This window comes from Aplidium turbinatum, chromosome 4 (assembly GCF_918807975.1).
Source record: "Aplidium turbinatum chromosome 4, kaAplTurb1.1, whole genome shotgun sequence".
Taxonomy (NCBI): Eukaryota; Metazoa; Chordata; class Ascidiacea; order Aplousobranchia; family Polyclinidae; genus Aplidium; species Aplidium turbinatum.
Window position 1 is genome coordinate 14,168,859 of NC_137475.1, and position 12,606 is coordinate 14,181,464.

General features: G+C 38.6%; 1 protein-coding gene across 1 annotated transcript; it reads left to right on the plus strand.

Moving 5' to 3' along the window:
* Positions 1 to 1,528: 1,528 nt before the first annotated feature.
* Positions 1,529 to 2,718, plus strand: LOC145768923 (uncharacterized). Its single transcript, XM_082580528.1, has 3 exons — positions 1,529 to 1,727; positions 2,108 to 2,193; positions 2,351 to 2,718. Exons 1-3 carry the CDS (start codon positions 1,529 to 1,531, stop codon positions 2,615 to 2,617), a joined length of 552 nt encoding a protein of 183 aa, XP_082436654.1. The 3' UTR covers positions 2,618 to 2,718.
* Positions 2,719 to 12,606: the final 9,888 nt, after the last annotated feature.

Below are 12,606 nucleotides of genomic sequence, written 5' to 3' on the forward strand. Positions count from 1 at the left end.
TAGGCTACATTTGATAAAACGAGTGTCGATAAAACTAAGAAGTTTTGGCGTTGTGTTGGTCGAAACGAGGGATGCAAAGTTCGAATTCACACGGATACTACAACAAACGAGGTAGGCTACGGTAATATGGCGTGGGCTACGTAGCCTAACTATTATTAAACAAAGTCTTATCGATGTTGCAATTTTCTCCCTAGAAATTGTTCTTCAAAAGGCACTGAAAGATGATTGGTATCAACAAAGATATTTTAAGCTAAGCAGTAGGCTATCACTAAATAAATTGCTGTGAACATAGTAGTCTATTAGCAAGAAGGCATGTTGCAATCGTAGGCTCAGAGGTAGGCAAAAAGTAGCGCCTCTACCGCTACTTTCGAAAAATTGCCCACCTCTGCGTAGGCTACAAGGCTTTCTAGTAGTAGCCTAGGCTACGGGATGCGAAATTGTCTTCTAGGAGTAGGCAGCGCTAAGTAATAGTGCATTCAGGTATGTTTTAACATAAATGCTTTTCTTGACTAGGTCAATAGTAAACCAGTGCTTGTGTGTTAAATGACTTTCAAAATATTTAAAAGCCCACAACTTTGATTAATTAATGCTATAATGTGCGCAAACTTGAGATGTCCAAAGCGATTAAACTACAGCCTGAAAAACTGTAGCCTACATTAAAAACTATTATCGTAGATAAATTTTCCTATTAATTCACATGTAAAATTTTGTTTACACGCAAATGAAAGTGGTTTTTATTCAAGCTGTAATTGGTCGAGTGATCTATCGGGCTACAGTGCACAGTTTGTGAGGTAAGTAAGCTTGCTCTCTAAAGCAATAGGCCCATAATTAATAGCTGATTACTTCATGTCCTAGGCGAATTGCCAACGCAGCTAGTTGTAAATCGTGTATTTTTAGAAGAAAACTTTTTACTGCACGACACGGGTGCCGCTACAGGAAGCCGGAGAATACTAGTTTTCGGAAGGGAAAGCAATCTGATATGGGCAAGCAACCCAATTGATGCTAATCACCTGTTTATGGATGGAACGTTTAGCATCACACCACCTCTGTACAACCAAGGCAGGTAAAAGTAAATTACGCCATTGTTATGTCAATGTTGCGTTGTCCAGAACATCAGATTTTGAAAAATCACATTTTTAAATCCTTACCCTTTTTATGGTTTCATAGCTCTACGTGGTTCTTGTAAAGAGACAAGGTTGGGTGCTGCCTCTGCTGTACGCGTTACTACCTAATAAAAGCAGGCGGACTTATCAAGCTTTATTTGAAGTAATGCGCTATTTGATGCCAACACTAAACGTAAGTCCAATGAATTGCCTTATTGCAGCTTTTACTGATTTTTAAGTTACCACTGGCTTTACGCTCATGCACAGTTGTAGACTGCAGTTGCAAATCTACGCTTAGACCTTATTGACGTCTTTTGTAGCCAATGGGAATTTCAATGGATTTCGAAACGGCGGCGTTCCAGGCAGCCAAGGACATATTTCCGTCAACGCAAATATTCGGGTGCTTGTATCATCTCACCCATAACATGCAAAAGCACCTCAACTCAATACCAGGAGCTATTCGACGTTACCGCAATGACTCCGAGTACGCGCTCCATTGCAAAACATTAGTGGCGGTGGCTTTCGTTCCAATTGCACGCGTGGAAGAAGCATTGACAGCTTTGGAAAATTACTTGCCACAAGAATTGCACTTTCTGATCGATTGGTTGGAAGACAACTATGCAGGTGAGCATTGAGCTGCTTTAGGTAATTTATTGCATCTGTTTGTACTAAAATACATTTAGTTTAAGTTAACCTTTGTAAGGCTTTAATAAGCTAGTTACAAACTTAATTCTATGGAACATAAAATAGAATGATAATAAAAGGTGCGCTCATACTAAACATCATGCAACGCTTCCTAGCCACTGCACTTTAGTGTGAGTAGCAGACTCATCGAGTAAGCAGAGTCACGTAGTAATCAACCGGCCACAAGCACAGTAAAGGAAACACGCTAGCAATAATAGTAACGCAATAACGACGCAATTTTACGACACTGCTTCTTGAATTAGTCTAACTTACTTGATGCTACAGCTTAATTCACCGTAACCATTGCTTGCTTTGTTTAGGCCGACAACGAAACGGTGGCGCGAGACGAAACCCCATGTTTCCATTGGAAATGTGGAACGTTCACGACCGAGTGATTCATGACCAGGTAGGCTACACTGACCACTGAACCAGATATGATTCGCGGTTTAGGCACAGACTTATGCAGAAGAATGCGTCCTGCCTTGGTGTAGAGTAGCTTACGTCACTTTACAATTGGTTACTATGACTCATCATTCATATGGTAATGCAGTGTGGGTTTTTAGGATCGAACAAACAACCATGCCGAGGCCGCACACAGGAGAATCCAAAGTGAGCTGGGAATGGACCACCCAACACTTTGGAAATTGATCGACAGTTTGCGGAAGGTGCAAAAATCTCGTGATCTGGAGTACGAGCAAATGATTGCTGGATATGCTCCGCCAGCAAAGCGTAGAAAGTACAGAGATGCAGACGAAAGGCTGTTAACTTTGGTGAATCGCTTCATCGGGAGAAGTGGCGGCCCCAGTCAAACAATGTGGGAGTTTCTTTGAGGAGTGAGCCACAACTTCCACATGGGACCTTAACATTTCAAATTACCTTCTTTATGTTCATTGTGTTTTTTTATTTATTTGCAGTGTTTGATTGCGCATTTTCCGTATTTATTAATTGTTTAATAAAAATGTTCATCCTTCCACCTCGTGTAGCCTACCTTCTCAAACAAAAGAGCTTGCTGTGGGTTCTTTGCTGTAGCCTAGGCCTACTTGCAAAGTCAGGCACTGCGCACCAAAATTTTAACCACCCGCTTACGGTATGTTTTTTTTTACTGATGTTTAGTGTAGTTATTATTTGACTTAACTAAAAGTGAACCCAATAATGTTCGGAAGCTTGAATAATTTATTGATAAAGCTTTCACCAACGCAAACCTGGACTAACAAAAAATAAATGCCGAACACACGTAATAAAACAACAATATATTTTTTTGTTCAATATAACATTTCGTGTGAAAAGCATTGCCGGTTTAAGCAGTTTCACTCACGGAAGCCATGATATAATTTTCTGGCAAGCTGATACAATCTGCAGACTGTACTAGGAATAGCACCTAAATGACCGGGCGCCACAGTGCTCCGCGCCTAAATATCCAGACGCCACAGTGTGCGCGCCTATTAGACCAGCGCCTAACTGTCTGCGCCTAAAAGACTTGCTCCCCACGGTACTGTGTCTGTATGAAATGACAAATTTTCAAAAATCGAAGTTTTTTGTTGCTTTGACGAAAAAAAATTCCAAAAATTTATGGAAATTATGAGAAAAAGCAAATAAATTATCACAATAATACCCAAATATTATAATGCAAACAATACTTACTTTGACATAGGCCAATAATACATTTTATAGTTGAAAATATGCAGCTTGTATTATTGAAAAATGTTAAAAAACAAGCAATTTTTGACTATTTTTGGTGCTGCGTAATTGCGCAATCTTTAAATCTTGTGTGCTACACCTAAATGTTGTCGAAATCAGCTAAAATTTTGCAGGTGAGTTTGTATCACCCATCCACAGAGTATGCCAAAAGAAGAGCTGATTTAGTAAAGTATTTAATTTTTGGTCGGGACCAGCCACACCCTACTCTGCGTGACGAGTGCGCACGAGACGTACTATCGGTATGGCATCATAGTTAGTGAATTGCCGTTTGTTGCCTTTAAGAGGCAGCATGGATGCAACAGATATTACGTCACATGCTGGGAAAATGGAGATGTCGGGATTTAAATCATCCGGGACATTTTGCAACGTATTTCAAACATGTGCTATGTTCCTGTTACTGACAAATAAACCATTGATTGATTGACATTTGTAAATTTGCCTCCGACTCTGAACACCCCCACACTAGCCTGTATAATTTACATGTTGAAATAAGTTTCTACATTCTCTAATGCATATATCTGAATTATATATCTGCAATCTGCATCCTAGGCAAAGGCTAACTCTTCATTACACTTCCTTACCTTTTCCATGACCAGATCAAAACGGATATAATAAAAGCATGGACGCTCTTGCGCAATGGTAAAATTGCTTGAATGCGCGATATTTCCTATCGCCATCTAGCGGTTGCTATTTGGAACTTTTATTTGCCACATGGCGCTAGAGTATTATTTTCCAATTTCAGTCTTCGAAATGGGTGCAATCTAATTCGTAACATGAACAATTCGTACCGTCAGTTCGTACCTTGAAAAGATCGAGAGAAAAAATTAAAAAAAGCCAAAGTCGCTGATCGCAGTTTCCGGCCAAACATTTTAAAAGGGTTAGGGTATCGCAGGCCTTAAAACTCGTCTTTTTTTCCGGCAGCCATCGTGGCCTACCGAGAGCTCCTTCTCGGCGGCCAAATCTGCGTGCTTGGAGGCCAAAATACAATAACGATAGCACAAGTAAATAGCATTAAACTTGCAACAATGTTAAAATGATCACTTAGCGTTGTTAAAGTCTGGGCGATGTCCTGCAATAGAATCGTTGTACCACGCATTAAATGCTTTATCGAGATTGATATCCGGTATTGCGGGACCATCTAACGACCCTAAATTGTTTTAACTGCTCGCAGCTCAGTAAATTGTTTCAACTGCATACCGCCTTTCATAAAACCTGACCATTTATTCCGTTATGATGTCAACATTGAGGGTGTGAAGTCACTCACCCACAGCGTTCTCAACTATGAAGACATGTGTTTTACCCACGGATGTCAACTAACCTAGTTCTCCTTTTTAACAACGATTCAATATCCGACAACATTGAATCGATATAAAAACGACAATATTGCCAGCCGATGTAAATTAGCACTTCGGATTAACACTTCGTTAAAATAAACATTGGAAATTGCAAACAAGACTTACAGCGCTGGTGATTGCAGCTGGATATATTCAATACAACAGTGGTGATTATGACGCGCTGACCTAATTCTGCCTCACTCTTTGATACTACATATTTTCGACATTTAATCCACGATCATTCTATTGCGAAATTAAATAATTGGCTAAAAGAAACCAGCGGCCAAACTTGGCCGACGGAGGAGGTAGCACAGGCGGTCATTCAAGCAATACTTAGCGGTCATGGCTGACGGCTGCTTTAAGGCTTGGTATCGGAGTATCGGTATCTGCAAACAAACAAACTGAAAAGATCGAGAGAAAAAAATAGAACATCGATGATCGCAGTTTCCGTTTTTCTGCAAACATTTTAAAATTTCCGGTAATGATCCTAAGAGTTTGCCGAAATCGCTGATCGCAGTTTCAGCAAACATTTTAAAAGGGTTAGGGTTGATCGGAGTTTCCGCAAACATTTTAAAAGGGTTAGGGTGTTTTTGCAAACAAACAAACTAAAAAGATCGAGAGAAAATCTCGAACAAAGCCGAAGTCGCTGATCGCAGTTTCCGAAAACCTTTTTAAAATGTTTGCGAAAACTCCAATCAACCCTAACCCTTACCCTTTTAAAATGTTTGCGGAACTGCGATCAGCGACTTCGGCTTTTTTTAATTTTTTCTCTCGATCTTTTCAAGGTACGAACTGAAGGTACGAATTGTTCATGGTACGAATTAGGTTGCATCCCTTCGAAATTAGTGTCGACAATTGCCGACGCAGATGCCTGAATGGCGCATTAGCGTCGGCAATACAAATGCCAAAGTCACACGAGCGATTGTAAGGACCACAAGATTACAAAAAAGCTAATTTTCTTAGACTACACCAGACTAGGATGTTGATTCAATCTTACTATTGCTGGATGTTTTATTTAGGTTACTTCCTACTTCGCCGACGCTTAGTTGGGAGAATTAAATCTTTTACAGAAATATGACCCTATTTGCATTGATTAACACCAGTAGACGTCAAATTATTGTAAGCATCTACCAATTGTGCCGAAATTATGTTAGCTTATACGTAAATCGAGGCAATCTTCTCGCAGGGAGCATTAATTAGTTACCGGTACCTGGTTGAGCAATTAACGTTATTTTATGATAATTCAACATCGCTAGATGGCGAATTAACGTAAAACAAACGTTAATTTCTTATTGAGCATTGTTGTTACGCTACATAACCTGCCGGGAAAATTAAATCGATCTGTGTTGACTAGAACGTTGCATCAACCCAAAATTAACTTACTTCCTTCCCCTCCCCCAGGAGTTATTTAACGTGAATTACAGTAACAGTGTGCGCATCGCGTTGCTCGCTTTATCACTCTTTTTGGTATTATTACATCACAACAAATCAAACAATGCGGTCGTGATAGACTACTGTACTCTAGTATATTTTTCTCTTCTTGTTTGATATGTTTTGGTACAATGTTTCCGTAATAAATGTTCACAGCAATTGCCGAGGCAATTTCAACTTTTGCCGTTTGGCCTCGAAACTTTTCAATTTTATTAGGGAGAGGGTTTTGGGCCTAGATGAAATATTTGCTGATTGCTGAAATCTGAAAAGCGGTTTTGGTCTAATTTTTAGTGCAGAAATAGGGATAGCAATATTCTTACCTGTGCCATTTCAGTTTTTGAGTTTAAACAAACATTAGCCTGTTTTATTTGAAATTCGTGTTTCGGGTTATTTTACCAAAAATTCGTGTTTATGGGAATCACTATATAATATAAGTGGCCATCTGTGGATGTGGTAGTGGTGCATTAAGGCAATGAAACATTCAACCCTGGGTTTTTTTTTTCGCTGAGAATTTTCGGTCATTTGTCCGAAATGACTTGAAAAAATTCGGTCATTTTATATTTATTTCGGTCATTTTTTTATGATGAAAATATTTCGTTTCAAGTAGCTGGTACAAACCAAAATTTGCACTTCCTGACTAGCTACAATTAACATTAAGTTTCGCTGAGAAACGTTGTCGTGTTTTATCTGAAAAAAGTTAGAACAGACAAACGTTTCTTCAATGTTCATGAGCGAAACTTAACCTTGCAACACTCACGCGCAGACATCTTTTATTGCACACTAACACACGTTTAAAAGTAACGCAAAACAAAAATGGAAAGGAATAACAATAAGAATGACTAAATAAAAAAAAACACGTTACGCTCTAATGGTTCGCAATTACAAAGTGATTTAACTCCTCAACAATTTCACCGCTCACGTTGTAGCGTGCTCGCTTCGCGCTACTGTGCCAGTGCGCGTATGCCACGTCATAATTGAATGTTTTGTATGATGCAGCATTTAACCTCAATCGCATAAGTTTATCTGCAGTTGATCAACGCAAGCGATGCCTTGTTCGATGTGGAGTCAAACATTTCACAGAGGTTATCACCAGCTCAAAATTTAACAACATTATGCAACATGCTGGGATAATTTCCCGACTGACAGATCAATCTTTTCCACAATTCGAAGGAAAGATTTGAAAACACAGCGGCATTTCTAGAAAGTTGAAGTCTTTGAGTCATTGAGTGTGTTACTTTCATGTTTGCGTTTATCACAAGCAATGAGACATTGGATCAACGTACAAACGGATACTTCGTTGTTTATCAAGGTCTGGTCAATAACATTTCGAAAGGGTTGGCCACCAGCTCAAAAATTGATAATATATATGCAACATGCTGAGAAAATGTCCTGTTTGATAGAACAGACCGATCAATCTCTACCAAACGGTTTGACCTTTGCAAGGCAACCCAACATTGTGCCACACTTGAAAGCATCCGCCAGTCATGTTTGGGAAATGTTACTTCTGTATTTGCGTTATCATCATCATCATAATCCATCGTCGGTTTGTTCCCCACTAGTGGGGGTGGCCGATTGTTTCCGCGCAGCAATTGTTTTTATCCCTTTTCTCCATTTCACCCTGTCCCTTGCATCTTCCTCCTTCAGTCCAACTTTTTTAAATTCATCCTTCACTTGTTGTTTCCACGTTCTTCTTGGACGACCGCGTTTCCTCTTCCCATCCACCTTTAGATCTAGTGCATTTCTAAGAAAAGTTATCACATATAATAAGACATTGGATCAACGTTCAAACACTAAGTCTACGTCTTGTATTTCCGATTGACAGAAATCGTAGAGTGGCGCAAGAAGCTTCTTTGCAATCACTGAAATCGATTTGCGCGCGTAAATATTTTTTCTGACATTTTGACTGAATTGACTATATATTTTTTCGGACATTTTGACCGAATTGACTATATTTTTTTCGGACATTTTGCTAAAAAATCGGTCAATGACCGATAAATGATCGGAAAAAAAAAAAACAGATTTAACCTAGTATATTATGTTTAAAATATATATATATAGAGTCATTCCATGCTTAATTTACGTGCTCGTAATGTACACCCACGGTTTTAGAATTTTATGATATATTGTATTCAGATAGAGCTCATCGAGACAACTCTTTTAAAAAGTAAATTAGCGTTCTATGACCTTCGGTTCTCGAGATATGAAGGATTGCAATTTGACCACACGAGGCACAAATCTGATTACGCATGAGTGATTTTTAAGTATATTTCTTATATAGATGGTAGAAGAATGGGGAAAATTGCTATTTGGGGGTTTTCAGGAGTGCTGAATTCAATAAAAAAGGTTCCAAATGGTTCAGAGCAGTAATTTGTCTCTACACTTATTTTTTACTTCTTCAAATCCGCATGCAGCCACGATGAAAATTTTCGGTTCAGATTTCAAAATGAAGATGAAGAGTGCTTCTAACAGGAATGAGAAAATTTTTTCAGTGAATATTTATAAAACTTAAATATGTAATGTACTAATCTTTTATGGCCATGTTCAGAATTTCTCAAATGCAACCCTACTACTCTGCCAGTGTTAACCTAGTGCAACACTCTTCATGTACTGTTTTAAGCATTATGTTTTGTTTTGAAACAAACTGCTGCTGAATTCTGTTATGTAAATTGTGAGCTAAACAAAGATATGGACACTGATTAGTTTTGATTTCAGTCACAAGCAATACAACTGCACAAGGTGATTTCAAAAGCAGAAAATTAGGCTAGCAACAAGGCGTTTTCACATGGTTAATAAAGTTTTTTTTTTCACTCAAAGTGTATTACAGTAAAATCAACTGCAAAGGTTGCCAATCTGTTAAATTCTGTTTTGCTCTCCTGAAATGACATACAGTTCTTTCTCCTTTTTTTGAGAAAGCTTTGTGTGTAGTGTGACCCTGCTCGATCTAATATGTTTCAATAAAATGTTTTTGAAACCATAAAATAACATCAGTTTTTGTTCAACATTATCATAAGCATTAGGAAATGAAAGAATGTTGGTTTATTGGTGATGTCATTGGGATTTTTTTAATTCACTGTTGGTGCTTTATAATTATGTAGTGTACTATATGGACACATTACTGCAGCATTTTAAATTTGCATTGGTGCACTAGGCCTATATTCTTTGTATATACAAAATACTGGTATTGAATTCCCGTGTTCTTTTGATGACTTCACAGTTCACATGCAACATAGTAACATAATTATAATGTTCATTGTTCATCTAAATGCAACATAAAAATTGTATTATTGTACTTGCTGTAATTTTGGAACATTAAGACTGCTATGTTTTATCCAATGTATCGAAAACATGCCAAGGTGCAAAGTAGGTGCTTTGCAGAGATATACGTATAGTCGTATACGCCGCAAATTCTGCGCCGCAAGCTTGCGGCGTAGACTTTTTGTTTACGCTAACGCTTACAGCCACATTTTTTGGATAGTTTGCGCTTGAGGATACGCCGTAAACTTTTTGCGGTTTTTAGCGCATAGCGTCAACGCATACTTTTTAATGTATTTTTCTCACTACAACATGCCAATACCTTCCAGCGCTGCAGTTGAAAGAATGTTTTCAATGGGCAAAGACATATTGGAACCAAAACACAGCAAAATGTCAGATAAACACTTTCAGATGCTTGTGTTTCTTCGTAGAAATTCAAAATAAAACTTGTTTGTTTCGAGTGGTTTATACCGTGTGAATGTTTGGCACGGTCTAGTAAACACAATGAGTTTATGCTAGTGTATGCGCTGACGCTGAAGCCGCCAACTTTTTTTACAAGTTACGTTGACGCCTACGGCGTATGATTTTTCGAACGTTTGCGTTTACGCTGACGGCGTCAATATTTTTTGTATGCGCGTACATCACTGGTGCTTTGCACCTGCTCTTGCCGGCATTTTGGATAGTAACAGTACTCTAGGGTGTGTTTATCCTTTGATCAGTTTGACAAAGAACTCTTTGAAACCAATCCATGCTTTCGGTTATACAGCTTTTGTCAGACATTAGTTTGTAATCATGAGAATTAAGTTGTAATTGTATATACAGTACATTTATTGTGGCATAATGATCAGGGAATTATTCAATGATGCACAGCAGAACTGAATGAATGGCTAAGTTGAAACAGCTGAAAAATTTGGACAATGGTTTAACACTGATTTTCTACATGGCCATAAATGATAAAAGATTGGTACATTATTTACATTTTATAAATATATATATATGAAAAATTTTTCTTACTCCTGTTAGAAGCACTTTTCATCTTCATTTTGAGATGTGAACTGAAAATTTTCATCGTGGTTGCATGCGGATTTCGACCGGTTGAAGTGAACGAGTAAAAAATAACTGTAGAGACAAACTACTGCTCTGAGCCATTTGGAACCTTTTTTTATTGAATTCAGCACTTTTGAAAACCCCCAAATAGCAATTTTCCCCACTCTTCTACCATCCATATGAGAAATATACTTAAAAATCACTCATGCGTAACCAGATTTGTGCCTTGTGTAGCCAAATTGCAATCCTTCATATCTCGAGAACCGAAGGTCATAGAACGCTAATTTATTTTTTAAAAGAGTTGTCTCGGTGAGCTCTATCTGAATAGGCCTACAATATATTATAAAATTCTGAAACCATGGGTGTGCAAATTTTTTTTTTCCTAAATTAAAGATGGAATGACTCTATACTATACTTAAACAATGAAAATTATTAATACTACAAAAAGTGCTCAATGCCAAGCAAAATGCAAAGCAGAGCGAAGGTCCTTATTCGGGTGCAACCTAGTTCGTACGCTCAGTTTGTACCCTGAAAAGATCGAGAGAAAAAATTAAAATAAGCCGAAGTCGCTGATTGCAGTTTAATAGCACAAAGCCGAACTACCGTAGCTGATTGGAGTTTCGCAAACAAACTCGAGGGTTAGGGTTAGCGGAAACTGCGGAAAAATGAAACTGCGGAAAAATATTTGAGGAAATTGCGATCAGCGAGGATTAGGGTTACAGCAAAGATTACTCTATGGTTACGCAAAGGTTGGCGGAAACTGCACGAAAATGTTTGCAGAAACTGCGATCAGCGAGGGTTAGGGTTAGAGAGCATAGATTACTCGATTGTTAGAGTTAGGGCCGACTTAGGGTAAGCGGAAACTGCGGTTAGCGGAAAAATGTTTGCGGCAACTGCGATCAACGAGGGTTAGGGTTAGATCATAGATTACTCTATGGTTAGAGTTAGGAAAAGGTTGGCAAAAACTGCGGAAAAGTGTTTGCGGAAACTGCGATCAGCGAGGGTTAGAGCATAGGTTACTCCATGACCAGTTCCACATTGGAAAGTTTGGCCTGCGCGGGGGATAAATCCCCCGCGCACTTCAATTTCCAGCCGCGGTGTCAGCCGCGTAATTTACGAAAAATCACAAGCGCTGCCGCGCAATTCACTAAAAATCACAACCTCAGCCGCGCAAAATCGCTTCGGCCAGCCGCGAGAATGCAACTAAATAATCGCAACAACTCTATCGTTTTATGCAAAAACCACTCGTGAGTTTTTGTTGAATCGAGAAAATCAACAATTTATGTTCCATTGTTTCACCTTAGCTATGCGATGTAACAACGAAAATTGCCCACCCTCGCAGTGCTTCCACTTTGAAGGATTTTATCCCGAAATTGGGATTTTTCAATGCTTCGAAGGATAAAAAAAGGAAATGAAGATCGGAAGGATTTTTTAAGGATTTTTAACAATTTTACAAGGAAATTTTGTCTTAAAAAGGGAATTGTTGTTTTTAGCACTTTTAAAGAAAATATTATTAACATTCCCTTTCAAAAGTTCTAAAAATGATTGGAATAACGATGATCAGCTGGTTTCCGTCGTCACTCGCCACCAGGAACCCCCCCTCACTCCCTTTCCCATTCTCGCCTTTCTGTCGCTTGATTTCTATTTTCGCTATTTTGGAAATTGGACGTGAGTGCAGTGAGTGAGTTAGTTCTCAATTCTTTTAGTTAAAATCAGGTAATCCGTTGATTTACAGTTGAACTTGAGTAGCAATGACAAAGTTCACTGAGCTTCGACGTAGGCTACAGTTAGGCATGATAAGCTTAGGCTAGTGGTATCCTTCCGGTTTAGAAAAGTTAGTTATAACCTAGCCTATGCTAACCTATTATGCTGTCATAATAATAGAGCTAGCTAGGCTGTGTATGTGTAGGCCTATAGCCTAGGCCTACAGCATAGATACTGTACACAGACTGAGTCAGTATCATGAATAGGCCTAGTATCTTGAAGTTTTTCACCAGTCTCAGATCATTGTGAAGACGTTGCTGACAAAGAGAAAATTTTGGGGAATATTTGCATCC

Coding starts and splice junctions, on each gene's coding strand:
- LOC145768923 (XM_082580528.1), top strand. CDS start 1,529: ATGCAAAAGCACCTCAACTCAATACCAGGAGCTATTCGACGTTACCGC. Junction 1,728..2,107: donor GTTGGAAGACAACTATGCAG/GTGAGCATTGAG, acceptor TGCTTTGTTTAG/GCCGACAACGAAACGGTGGC. Junction 2,194..2,350: donor ACCGAGTGATTCATGACCAG/GTAGGCTACACT, acceptor GTGGGTTTTTAG/GATCGAACAAACAACCATGC.